The following is a 14302-nucleotide window of genomic DNA, read 5'->3' as shown; positions in this document are numbered from 1 at the left end:
AAGTAAGCAGATATTAACAGTAAATGAACAAGTAGATTAAAGACATTTAAAAATGTTTTCTTTAAGCAATCTTTTCTTGCGGCCCAGCCTCACCCAGACTCTGCATCCAGTAACCCCAAGGCAAATTGAGTTTGAGACCCCTGGTTCTCAAACTTTTTTCAGTGCTGTACCCCCTGTGAACATTTTTTTAATTCAAGTACCCCCTAATCAGAGCAAAACGTTTTTGGTTGAAAAAAAGAGATAGAAGAAATTACAGCACTATGTCATCAGTTTCTCATTTATTAAATTGTATAACAGTGCAAAATATTGCTCATTTGTAGTGGTCTTTCTTGAACTATTTGGAAAAAAAGACATAAAAATAACTAAAAACTTGTTGAAAAATAAACAAGTGATTCCATTATAAATAAAGATTTCTACACAGAAGTAATCATCAACTTAAAGTGCCCTCTTTGGGGATTCTAATAGAGATCCATCTGGATTCATGAACTTAATTCTAAACATTTCTTCACCAAAAAATAAATCTTTAACATCAATATTTATGGAACATGTCCATAGAAAATCTAGCTGTCAACACTGAATATTGCATTGTTGTTGTTTTTTTTCACAGTTTATGAACATACATATTTTGTTGAAGAATGATTCAATAAATATATTTATAAAGGATTTTTGAATTGTTGCTATTTTGAGAATATTTTTTAAAAATCTCACGTCCCCCTTGGCATACCTTCAAGTACCCCCAGGGGTACACGTACCCCCATTTGAGAACCACTGGTCTACAGTATATAATTCCACACTGCAATTACCTGGGGAGCATATACTCAGAGATAATTTGTTTTCGGTAAACTAGGCTATCTTTGATCATGACATCAAATTGTTCGAGATCGCCATTTCTTAACATGTTCACACAACATCATAATAAATGGTAAGGCAACCGCTTAATAGCTTGTAGTGGAAAACATGTATATTAGTTGACAAAATACTATGGGTGTAACAGTATTTGTATTGAACCGTTTCGGTACGGGGGTTTCGGTTCGGTTCGGAGGTGTACCGAACGACACGGACATATTACGTAGCGCACCGCACGTTGTGTAAACAATGCACACCGAGGCACAATGAATAAATTTACGTGGACCCCGACTTAAACAAGTTCAAAAACTTATTCGGGTGTTACCTTTTAGTGGTCAATTGTACGGAATATGTACTGTACTGTGCAATCTACTAATAAAAGTTTCAATCAATCAAAAAAAAAAAAAACAACACACGGCATGCTAGCAACGACTGGGCTATGATAGACTGACCACACTTCCTCTTTTCACGGGATATGTCCTCTTTGCGGGGCTGTCCAGGTGGAGTTTCTTAAATGCCTCGAATGTCCGGAATTTTAAGTTTGGGTTGCGTGTATTTTCAATGTACGTTGAGGGTTAAGAAGGGGTTAAACACAAAAAAAGTGCTGCACGCAGCAACATTCGTGAGGGAGAGGCACAGACAGAGAGAGCGAGAGAGTTATGATAAATGCAGATTTAATTTTTTATTATCTATAGCAAGGGTGTCAAAAGTTTGCGGCCCACAGCTAATGTTTTAAAAGGCCCACGGCACATTCTAAAAATACTATTAAAATAAACAAAAACATAAACAAAAGTGAAATAATAAAGCTTAAAGGCTAAATGTAATTTAGAAAAAGTTGCAGCGTTGACTAATAAAACAAAGCTGTTTTTTTTTTTCTTTCAAACTGTCATTGCGCAAAACATAATATTGAATCAAAATCAATATTATTATGAGTTATTGACCTATCCAAGTTTTTTCCCAATCAAATATTCCACTAAGAAAAATATTTTTGGTGGAAGATTTAGCAAATTTCCTCAAATAAATAATCAAAAAATTTATATTTTGTTGTTTTCTTACTGTACCGAAAATAAACCGAACTGTGACCTCTGAACTGAGGTACGTACCGAACCGAAATTTTTGTGTACCGTTAAACCCCTACAAAATACACAAATTTTCTTTAGAAGGGAATACCTCGGATTAGGTCTGACTTTGAGACAGTAGGTTTTTAAAGGGACCAATCAAAAAACTATGTGTATTAAATACCCTGCAGCTAAGTAAATGTCAAAAGGGTGAAAACAGAAAAACATATCGCAAACAGAGGCTGCACGTGAGTAGAAGGCGGCTCGCAAAATAAGTCCGCGTGAAAACAGAGTAAGGTTTTTACAATCTAGGATTTTGGCATAGACCAACCAGATTCATCAAATGATGTATCAGTCATATTAAAGTCATATTAAATCGCTTCACATCCAAATTGCTATCTATATTAATTAAGTTTGGGAATCGATTCAAAATTTTGAAGAATCAATTTTTTTAAAAGACATTGTGACTATTCGTCGTTGATTATAATTTTTAGCAATCAATCAATCAATCAATCAATCAATGTTTATTTATATAGCCCTAAATCACAAATGTCTCAAAGGACTGTACGAACCACTACGACTACGACATCCTCGGAAGAACCCACATAAGGGTAAGGAAAACTCACACCCAGTGGGCAAGGAGAATTCACACCCAATGGGACGCCAGTGACAATGATGACTATGCGAAACCTTGGAGAGGACCTCAAATGTGGGCAACCCCCCCCCCCCCCAATCTAGGGGACCGAAAGCAATGGATGTTGAGCGGGTCTAACATGATACTGTGAAAGTTCAAACCATAGTGGCTCCAATACAGCCGCGAGAGTTCCGTTCAAAGCGGATCAAAGACAGCAGCGAGAGTCCCGTCCACAGGAAACCATCCCAAGCGGAGTCGGATCAGCATCGTAGAGATGTCCCCAACCGATACACAGGCGAGCGGTCCATCCTGGGTCCCGACTCTGAACAGCCAGTACTTCATCCATGGTCATCGGACCGGACCCCCTCCACAAGGAAGGGGGGGACAGAGGAGAAAAAGAAAAGAAGCGGCAGATCAACTGGTCTAAAAAGGAGGTCTATTTAAAGGCTAGAGTCTACAAATGAGTTTTAAGGTGAGACTTAAATGCTTCTACTGAGGTAGCATCTTGAACTGTTACCGGGAGGGCATTCCAGAGTACTGGAGCCTGAACAGAAAACGCTCTATAGCCCGCAGACTTTTTTTGGGCTTTAGGAATCACTAATAAGCCGGAGTCTTTTGAACGCAGGTTTCCTGCCGGGACATATGGTACAATACAATCGGCAAGATAGGATGGAGCTAGGCCGTGTAGTATTTTATACGTAAGTAGTAAAACCTTAAAGTCACATCTTAAGTGCACAGGAAGCCAGTGCAGGTGAGCCAGTACAGGCGTAATATGATCAAACTTTCTTGTTCTTGTCAAAAGTCTAGCAGACGCATTTTCTACCAACTGAAATCGTTTAATGCTAGACATGGGAAGACTCGAAAATAATACGTTACAGTAATCGAGACACATGGATAATGATCTCAGCGTCGTTAGTGGTCAAAATGGAGCGAATTTTAGCGATATTACGTAGATGAAAGAAGGCCGTTTTAGTAACGCTTTTAATGTGTGACTCAAAGGAGAGAGTTGGGTCGAAGATAATACCCAGATTCTTTACCGAGTCACTTTGTTTAATTATTTAGTTGTCAAATGTTACAGTTGTATTATTAAATAGAGGTCGGTATCTAGCAGGACCGATAATCAGCATTTCCGTTTTTTTGTTTTACACCAAACATATTGCGAGAATCGGTTTGAGTGTGAATGTCGTCTGTCTATCTGTGTTGGACCTGCGATGAGGTGGCGACTTGTCCAGGGTGCACCCCACCTTCCGCCCGAATAGCAACCCCAAAGAGGGACAAGCGGTAAAAAATGGATGGATGGGTTTGATTCACCATGATAAAATTGAGCATCAGTTCATCTCACCAAGAATTGGAGCCAAATTGAATCGTGAATTGTTGCCACATTCACATCGCAAAACCACAAAGATGTTGTGTTGATCGTAAACAAAAGAACCACACCAACAGATGAGTAGCACACCTGACAGAAGGCGACTATGCTTCTGAGTGTTGACCACTTGTGATACTTCAAATGCAGCCGCAGCCATCTTGCCGAGTTAATCGGTTAAAGCCAATGTTTTTTCATTATTAGCGCTTCTGTAGACCACTATGGTTACCTCTGTGGTTAATTGAATAAAGGCCTTAATTGAGGCATTGACAACATCTTTAATAAACCCTTGTGATCCTTTTGTATCCGTAATTATATTACAGCCATACCTAATTATTGTTCAATGTGTGTGTGTTTGTGCGTCGAATGAAACCGCTTTACGTCACGTGATGCGTATATAAATCTTATTAAAAGACGCTGCAGATCTTTGCCATCACCTCTGCTGCTCTCGCTTTCTGGTGCAAATACAAACCCTGTTTCCATATGTGTTGGGAAATTGTGTCAGATGTAAATATAAGCGGAATACAATGATTTGCAAATAATTTTCAACCCATATTCAGTTGAATATGCTACAAAGACAACATATTTGATGTTCAAACTGATAAACATTTTTTTTTTTTTGTGCAAAAAATCATTAAAGGCCTACTGAAATGAGATTTTCCTATTTAAACGGGGATAGCAGGTCCATTCCATATGTCATACTTCATCATTTCGCGATATTGCTATATTTTTGCTGAAAGTATTTAGTAGAGAACATCGACGATAAAGTTCGCAATTTATGGTCGCTAATAAAAAAGCCATGCCTTTATTGGAAGTAGCAGACGATGACGTCACCCGTGTGAGGGCTCCTCACATCCTCACATTGTTTATAATGTGAGCCTCCAACAAAAACAACTATTCGGACCAAGAAAAGGACAATTTCCCTATTAATTTGAGCGAGGATTCGTGAATGAGGATATTGATAGTGAAGGACTAGAAATAAAAAAATAAATAAATAAAATAAAAAACAATGGCTTCGGGCGGCGGCAGTGTGAGCGTTTCAGATGTAATTAGACACATTTACTAAGATAATTCTGGAAGATCCCTTATCTGCTTATTGTTTTAATAGTGTTTTAGTGAGATTGTAAAGACATACCTCAAGGTCGGATGGCTGCGGTGAACACGCCAGTGTCTCAGAGAGAAGCCGAGGAGCCAAGCTCACAGCTGCCTTTTAAACAGCTACGGCAGGAGGACGACTAATCCACTGATGTCTCCGGTAAGATACATATCACTATTTTCCCATTCAAAAGCATGCTGGTTGACGTAGAGAAACATGTTCGTTTGACCGCTCTGTGTTAAAGCTTCACAACAAACAAAGAAACACCGGCTGTGTCTTGGTGCTAAAGACAGCTGCAATACACCGCTTCCCACCAACAGCATTGTTCTTTATAGTCTCCATTATTAATTGAACAAATTGCAAAAGATTCAGCAACACAGATGTCCAAATTACTGTGTAATTGCGCGATGAAAAGTTACGACTTTTAGTCGGAAGTGGTGCTGAGCTAGTATGTCCCCTCCAACCCGAAACGTCACAAACACACGTCATCATACGCGTCATCATTCCGCGACGTTTTCAACAAGAAACTCTGGGGGAAATTTAAAATTGTAATTTAGTAAACTAAAAAGGCCGTATTGACATGTGTTGCAATGTTAATATTTCATCATTGATATATAAACTATCAGACTGTGTGGTCGGAAGTAGTGGGTTTCACTAGGCCTTTAACTTTAGAATTTGATGCCAGCAACACGTGACATAGAAGTTGGGAAAGGTGGCAATAAATACTGATAAAGTTGAGGAATGCTCATCAAACACTTATTTGGAACATCCCACAGGTGTGCAGGCTATTTGGGAACATATGGGTGCCATGATTAGGTATAAAAACAGCTTCCCAAAAAATTTCACAACAAAGGATGGGGCGAGGTACATCACTTTGTCCACAACTGCGTGAGCAAATAGTCAAACAGTTTAAGAACAACGTTTCTCAAAGTGCAATTGCAAGAAATTTCGGGATTTCAACATCTACGGTCCATAATATCATGAAAAGGTTCAGAGAATCTGGAAAAATCACTCCACATGGCCGCAAACCAACATTGAATGACCGTGACCTTCGATCCCTCAGACGGCACTGTATCAAAAACCGACATCAATCTCCAAAAGATATCACCACATGAGCTCAGGAACACTTCAGAAAACCACTTTCACTAGTTCATCGCTACATCTGTAAGTGCAAGTTAAATCTCTACTATGCAAAGCGAAAGCCATTTATCAACAACATCCAGAAACGCCGCTGGCTTTTCTGGGCCCGAGATCATTTAAGATGGACTGATGCAAAGTGGAAAAGTGTTCTGTGGTCTGACGAGTCTACATTTCAAATTATTTTTGAAAATATTCGACATCGTGTCATCCGTACCAAAGGGGAAGCGAACCATCCAGACGTTATCGACGCAAAATTCATAAGCCAGCATCTGTGATGGTATGGGGGTGCATTAGTGCCCAAGGCATGGGTAACTTACACATCTGTGAAGGCACCATTATTTCTGAAAGGTACATACAGGTTTTGGAACAACATATGCTGCCATCTAAGCGCCGTCTTTTTAATGGACGCCCCTGCTTATTTCAGCAAGATAAGGCCAAGACACGTTCAGCACGTGTTACTACAGCGTGGCTTCGCAAAAAAAGATTGTGGGTACTTTCCCGGCCCGCCTGCAGTTTAGATCTGTCTCCCTTCGAAAACGACAGCGTAGACCCCAGACTGTTGAACGACAGAAGCTCTACTTAAAACAAGAATGGGAAAAAATTCCACTTTCAAAGCTTCAACAATTAGTTTCCTCAGTTCCCAAATGTTTATTGAGTGTTGTTAAAAAAAAAAAAGGTGATGTAACACTGTGGTGAACATGCCCTTTCCCAACTACTTTGGCACATGTTGCAGCCATGAAATTCTAAGTTAATTATTATTTGCAGAAAAAATCAATAAAGTTTATGAGTTTAAACATCAAATATGTTCTCTTTGTAGTGTATTCAACTGAATATGGGTTGAAAAGGATTTGCAAAACATCGTATTCCGTTTATATTTACATCTAACACAATTTCCCAACTCATATGGAAACGGGGTTTGTAGACGCAGCCATAAGACCTTAGAAAGTAACCGTAAAGACGGCGCACCTACTCATAGCACCTGTCTCATCATAATTATCATCACTAAAAAGCAATCAGTGCCTCTTGTGGCCTTGATACCAGCTCATTATGAGTATTGACTGCGTTGATCATTCCAGGAAGTCGGCCTTATGCTCAGAATCTTTATGTTGTCATTCTTGCTCCGAAAACACTCAAGTGACACCAGGCCGAATGTTGTTCATCATTCATTAGTGTCAAGTTTCTCAGGCAGTAGCTGATATACCTGGCTTCATCATCATCATCATCATCATCCTCCCCCTTTGCTGCCTATTTGTAGCAGCAACATATCGTTTTTTATTCCATTGTGTGAAGATTCACAGCTCAACTGTGAAGCTTCTTTTTGTCTATGTGCTAATTTATTCAAAGCTTAAAATGAGCTCATTTGCTTGCTTTTACATGGTTTTATGGCTTAAAAACCTGTTTCTAAACACATTATTTTTTATCTTGCTTATCTGAATTTTGTTAACATTTCTGAGATAATTTAGATTGTTTTATGTTTGTTTGTATAGTTATATGTTTGTTGTTCATCATTTCTGTAATTTTTGCTTACTGGACACTTAATAAAAATAAAAAACATTTCCGGAGAAGGTTATTTATATAATGCTTGACTGTTGTTTAATTAAATTATCCAAATAATTAAGATTTTTTTTAATTTGTAGATTTGTTTTCAGTTAGTTTTTACTTTTTTCTGTATACTATTGAGTACATTGTACGTAAAAAGAACATATTTCGAGACAGGTATTATGTATTAATATTGCTCGACTGTAATTTGATAACGTTTTCCAGATAATTACAAAAAATATGTATTCTTATTTAAATTTGTTTATATTTCTTTATCTTATTTTTTTTTTACTTGATTTCTGTTTCTTGTGCTCATTCTTCCCTTGCACATAAAGAAATATAATTTGTATAATATAATATGTATTTTATAACTATACGAATGCGCATATTGCCCGTCACCTCAAAAGGGGAGGGGGTGTCGCACTAATATACAACGAAAACTTTAACTTTAGTCCTAACTTAAATAATAAATATAAATCGTTTGAGGTGCTTTCTATGAAGTCTGTCACACCTCTTCCTCTGTGCCTGGCCGTTATCTACCGCCCCCCAGGGCCCTATTCGGACTTTATTAGTGAATTCTCAGAGTTTGTTGCTGATCTAGTGACGCACGCCGATAATATAATTATAATGGGGGACTTTAATATCCATATGAATACCCCATTGGACCCACCGTGCGTGGCGCTCCAGACTATAATTGATAGCTGTGGTCTTACACAAATAATAAATGAACCGACGCATCGCAGCGGTAATACGATAGACCTAGTGCTTGTCAGAGGTATCACCGTCTCCAAAGTTATGATACTCCCGTATACTAAAGTAATGTCCGATCATTACCTTATAAAATTCGAAGTTCAGACTCATGTTCGGCAAGCTAATAATAATAATAACTGCTATAGCAGCCGCAACATTAATGCTGCCACAACGACGACTCTTGCGGACCTACTGCCCTCGGTAATGGCACCGTTCCCAAAGTATGTGGGCTCTATTGATAACCTCACTAACAACTTTAACAACGCCCTGCGCGAAACCATTGATAGTATAGCACCGCTGAAGTTAAAAAAGGCTCCAAAAAGGCGTACGCCATGGTTTACTGAAGAAACTAGAGCTCAGAAATTATTATGTAGAAAGCTGGAACGCAAATGGCGCACGACTAAACTTGAGGTGCACCATCAAGCATGGAGTGATAGTTTAATAACTTATAAACGCATGCTTACCTTAGCTAAAACTAATTATTACTCAAATCTCATCCGCATTAATAAAAACGATCCAAAATTTTTGTTTAGTACAGTAGCATCGCTAACCCAACAAGGGACTCCTTCCAGTAGCTCCACCCATTCGGCAGATGACTTTATGAAGTTCTTTAATAAGAAAATTGAACTTATTAGAAAGGAGATTAAAGACAATGCGTCCCAGCTACAACGGGGTTATAGTAACACAGATACGATTGTATATACGGCGGATACTGCAAATATCCAAAATAGTTTCTCTCGTTTTGATGAAATAACATTAGAAGGATTGTTACAACGTGTAAATGGAATAAAACAAACAACATGTTTACTTGACCCACTTCCTGGGAAACTTATCAAGGAGCTTTTTGTATTATTAGGTCCATCAGTGCTAAATATTATAAACTTATCACTTTCCTCGGGCACTGTTCCCGTTGCATTCAAAAAAGCGGTTATTCATCCTCTCCTTAAAAGACCTAACCTCGATCCAGACCTCATGGTAAACTACCGACCGGTGTCTCACCTTCCCTTTATTTCGAAAATCCTCGAAAAAATTGTTGCAGAGCAGCTAAATGAGCACTTAGCGTTTAACAATCTATGTGAAACCTTTCAATCCGGTTTCAGGGCAAATCACTCGACTGAGACAGCCCTCGCAAAACTGACTAATGATCTATTGCTAACGATGGACTCTGATGCGTCATCTATGTTGCTGCTCCTCGATCTTAGCGCTGCTTTCGATACCGTCGATCATAATATTTTATTAGAGCGTATCAAAATACGAATTGGTATGTCAGACTCAGCCCTGTCATGGTTTAACTCTTATCTTACTGATAGGATGCAGTGCGTCTCCTATAACAGTGTGACCTCGGACTATGTTAAGGTAACGTGTGGAGTTCCCCAGGGTTCGGTCCTTGGCCCTGTACTCTTCAGCATCTACATGCTGCCGCTAGGTGACATCATACGCAAATACGGTATTAGCTTTCACTGTTATGCTGATGACACCCAACTTTACATGCCCCTAAAGCTGACCAACACGCCGGACTGTAGTCAGTTGGAAGCGTGTCTTAATGAAATTAAACAATGGATGTCCGCTAACTTTTTGCAACTTAATGCCAAAAAAACGGAAATGCTGATTATCGGTCCTGCTAGACACCGACCTCTATTTAATAATACAACTTTAACATTTGACAACCAAATAATAAAACAAGGTGACTCTGTAAAAAATCTGGGTATTATCTTCGACCCAACTCTCTCCTTTGAGTCACACATTAAAAGCGTTACTAAAACGGCCTTCTTTCATCTCCGTAATATCGCTAAAATTCGCTCCATTTTGTCCACTAAAGACGCCGAGATCATTATCCATGCGTTTGTTACGTCTCGTCTCGATTACTGTAACGTATTATTTTCGGGTCTCCCAATGTCTAGCATTAAAAGATTACAGTTGGTACAAAATGCGGCTGCTAGACTTTTGACAAGAACAAGAAAGTTTGATCATATTACGCCTGTACTGGCTCACCTGCACTGGCTTCCTGTGCACTTAAGATGTGACTTTAAGGTTTTACTACTTACGTATAAAATACTACACGGTCTAGCTCCAGCCTATCTTGCCGATTGTATTGTACCATATGTCCCGGCAAGAAATCTGCGTTCAAAAGACTCCGGCTTATTAGTGATTCCCAAAGCCCAAAAGAAGTCTGCGGGCTATAGAGCGTTTTCCGTTCGGGCTCCAGTACTCTGGAATGCCCTCCCGGTAACAGTTCGAGATGCTACCTCAGTAGAAGCATTTAAGTCTCATCTTAAAACTCATCTGTATACTCTAGCCTTTAAATAGACCTCCTTTTTAGACCAGTTGATCTGCCGTTTCTTTTCTTTCTCCTATGTCCCCCCCTCCCTTGTGGAGGGGGTCCGGTCCGATGACCATGGATGAAGTACTGACTGTCCAGAGTCGAGACCCAGGATGGACCGCTCGCCTGTATCGGTTGGGGACATCTCTACGCTGCTGATCCGCTTGAGATGGTTTCCTGTGGACGGGACTCTCACTGCTGTCTTGGAGCCACTATGGATTGAACTTTCACAGTATCATGTTAGACCCGCTCGACATCCATTGCTTTCGGTCCCCTAGAGGGGGGGGGTTGCCCACATCTGAGGTCCTCTCCAAGGTTTCTCATAGTCAGCATTGTCGCTGGCGTCCCACTGAATGTGAATTCTCCCTGCCCACTGGGTGTGAGTTTTCCTTGCCCTTTTGTGGGTTCTTCCGAGGATGTTGTAGTCGTAATGATTTGTGCAGTCCTTTGAGACATTTGTGATTTGGGGCTATATAAATAAACATTGATTGATTGATTGATGTTTGTTTTTTGATACATTTTTTTTGTAAATGTTTTACTTAAGTTCTGTTTCTTGTTTATGTTCTGGCTTTTTTCACACTCACCCTACACTTTAGTAAGTACACTGGCACACAAAAAAGACAGGAAGGAATTTTTTATATTGCTTTATGTTAATTTGATTAAATGGTCCAGATTATTAGAAATTGCACATATTTTTTATATACATTTGTGTTTTTTTTAAATATTTTTATTTTTTTTTACATATTTTACTTAATTTCTGTTTCTTAAGCTCATTTTATACTATATTAAGTAAACATAAAAAGACCATGTTTTTAAAAAAAAGGGTATTTTTAAATTACTTGATTATTTGATTGAGTTGTCGAGATATTTTAAAGTGTTATGTATTTCATACACATTAGTGTGTGTGTGTGTGTGTGTGTGTATATACATATACTATATATATATCTTTAGACAAGAAGAATATTTTTACACTGCTTGACTGTAATTTAATTAATTTGTCCAATTAATTAGATTTTTTTTTGTATTTTTATATACATATGTGTAATTTTTGTACGTGTTTTGTATACTTTTTTTTTTTTTTTTTTTACTTAATTTCTGTCTCTTACTCTCACTCTGCACTTTATGAAGTACAATTGCACAAAATTATTTTACATTTTTTTTCCCAGATAGTAAGAATATTTTTATACTCCTTAGCTCTAGTTTGATTAAATTATTCACATGGTTTAAAAAATATATATATTTTAATTATATTTTGTATATTTATTTGTACAGGTTTTTTAATTTCTTTTTCTTACGCTCACTCTACACTTTGTAAAAAAGGGCATGTTTCTAGACAGGAGGGATGTTATTATACTGCTTGACTGTTGTTAAAGTAAAAAGTACGTATGATATTATTATTATTTATTATTTTGTATATATTTTTGTACTTCTCCAATTGGATTTCTGTTTCTTAAACTCACTTTACACTTGTGTAAAAAGAACATGTTATTAAAGAGGAAGGATAGTATTACATTCAATATTGATATTTTATATTTTTATTTTAATTTTAAAAAATATGTATTTTTATGTACATTTGTATATTCTATCATACATGTTTTACTTAATTTCTGTTTCTTACGCTCACTGCATACTTTATAGTGACGATGTTTCTCGACATGAAATATATTTTTATATTGCTTGACTCAACCATAATTTAATTAAATTGCCCATGTAATTAAAAATTGGATACATTTTATATAAAAAATGTACTCAATTTTTTATGCTCACTTTATATTCTGAGTACACTTGCACATAAAGATAACATGTTTCAAAAAAACATGGATACATTTTTACACCATGACAGTAATTTGATTACATTTCACAGAAAATTCTAACATTTTTTACAGCATGTAAATGAGTGGATTTCTTTTTTTTTTTCTTCACCATTTTTTTTTTCTTCTAAATTTTATCGATCACTGTACACTTTGAATACTAATTCAGTATTGTACACAAGTTGTAGCCACTATAATGAATAACCATGTGTACTTTTTACTGTGTTTAGGCAGTATATTTCAGCTGTTCAAATTCAATGTATTATTCCTCTTGTACACTACATTTCCCTGTACAACCCCTTTTAGACTTCGACTGGAACTATTTCTGGTCGTGGAGCCGCTTCTTGGACTACTTGCAGTGCGTGGTGGCCTTCACGCTGGTGGCGGCCTACGTCACGTACGTGCTCCTCGACTCGGCCGTCTTCGTCGAGTCGCTGGGCTTCCTGGCGGTGTTCACGGAGGCCATGCTGGGGACGCCGCAGCTCTACTGCAACCACCAGAACAAGTCGACAGAAGGCATGAGGTGAGTTTTCCCAGACCTTTTTGCTTTTATTGCATTGGCTTGATACATTTTTTTTCGTGCACTACTATTGTTATATTAATCCTTCCCAAGCCACACAGTGAAAACCAAACACCAGATATCATTGTGACTAATGGATACTTGAGGATAGAAGGTGATATGAGAGAGGGATGAAAGTAATAGAACATAAGTCATTGTAGGATGTCTCCAAGACTGATAAAAAGAGCCTGCACAGCCCTCCCAGCTATTTGGTCCTATGCACTAGGCAGATAAGAGCAACTCCAGCAGTACCGCGCCACCATCTAACCCGCCATGACAGCTCCCACGCTGGCTTCTCCATACATTCCCTTTTTGTTTTATTCTCGACAACCACGCAAGAAGGATCCACTCGCCTGACTTATCATACCGTCTAATATCGCATATAATACCAGTTTTACTCCAAAATGCATTTGACGCACAAAGAATCAAACCCCAGTATAATTTTGCTTTCCCAAAATCTTATTTTGAAGGGACCGGAGAATGTTTACTATTCCGGTGGTAGTGTTTCCAATATTTGAACCTGTTGTGCAGCTGAAAACAGTAACCCAAATATTCGTAACAGTACCGTCTTTTTCGGAGTATAAGTCGCTCCGGAGTATAAGTCGCACCTGCCGAAAATGCATAATAAAGAAGGAAATAAAAACACGTATATAAGTCGCACTGGAGTATAAGTCACATTTTTGAGGGGAAATTTTTTTGATCAATCAATCAATCAATCAATGTTTATTTATGTAGCCCTAAATCACAAGTGTCTCAAAGGGCTGCACACACCACGACGACATCCTCGGTAGAGCCCACATAAGGGCAACGAAAAACTCACACCCAATGGGACGTCGGTAACAGTGACAATGATGACTATGAGAAACCTTGGAGAGGACTGCATATGTGGGCAACACCCCCACCCCCCACCCCCAAACCCCAAGAATTGACATTTGAAAGGCAATTTAAAATAAAGAATAGTGAACAATAGGCTGAATAAGTGTACGTTATATGAGGCATAAATAACCAACTGAGAAGGTGCCTGGTATGTTAACGTAACATATTATGGTAAGAGTCATTCAAATAACTTTAACACATAGAACATGCTATACGTTTACCAAACGATCTGTCACTTCAAATCGCTAAATCCCATGAAATCTTATACGTCTAGTCCAGGGGTCGGCAACCTCTACCACTCAAAGAGCAA

General features: G+C 38.2%; 1 protein-coding gene across 2 annotated transcripts in view; it reads left to right on the top strand.

The window, feature by feature from the left end:
• LOC133551060 (solute carrier family 66 member 2) overlaps nucleotides 1-14302 on the top strand; it is a 71485-nt gene that overhangs the window by 18301 nt on the left and 38882 nt on the right. For both annotated transcript variants that reach the window (XM_061897360.1, XM_061897361.1), the window contains one exon: nucleotides 12864-13080. In XM_061897360.1, coding sequence (XP_061753344.1) covers nucleotides 12864-13080 — 217 coding nt within the window. The remainder of the gene's footprint in view (nucleotides 1-12863; nucleotides 13081-14302) is intronic.

The sequence above is a fragment of the Nerophis ophidion genome, linkage group LG04 (assembly GCF_033978795.1).
Source record: "Nerophis ophidion isolate RoL-2023_Sa linkage group LG04, RoL_Noph_v1.0, whole genome shotgun sequence".
Taxonomy (NCBI): domain Eukaryota; kingdom Metazoa; phylum Chordata; class Actinopteri; order Syngnathiformes; family Syngnathidae; genus Nerophis; species Nerophis ophidion.
The sequence above is the reverse complement of the archived record's forward strand: the minus strand, read 5'-3'. Positions and strand labels throughout refer to the sequence as shown.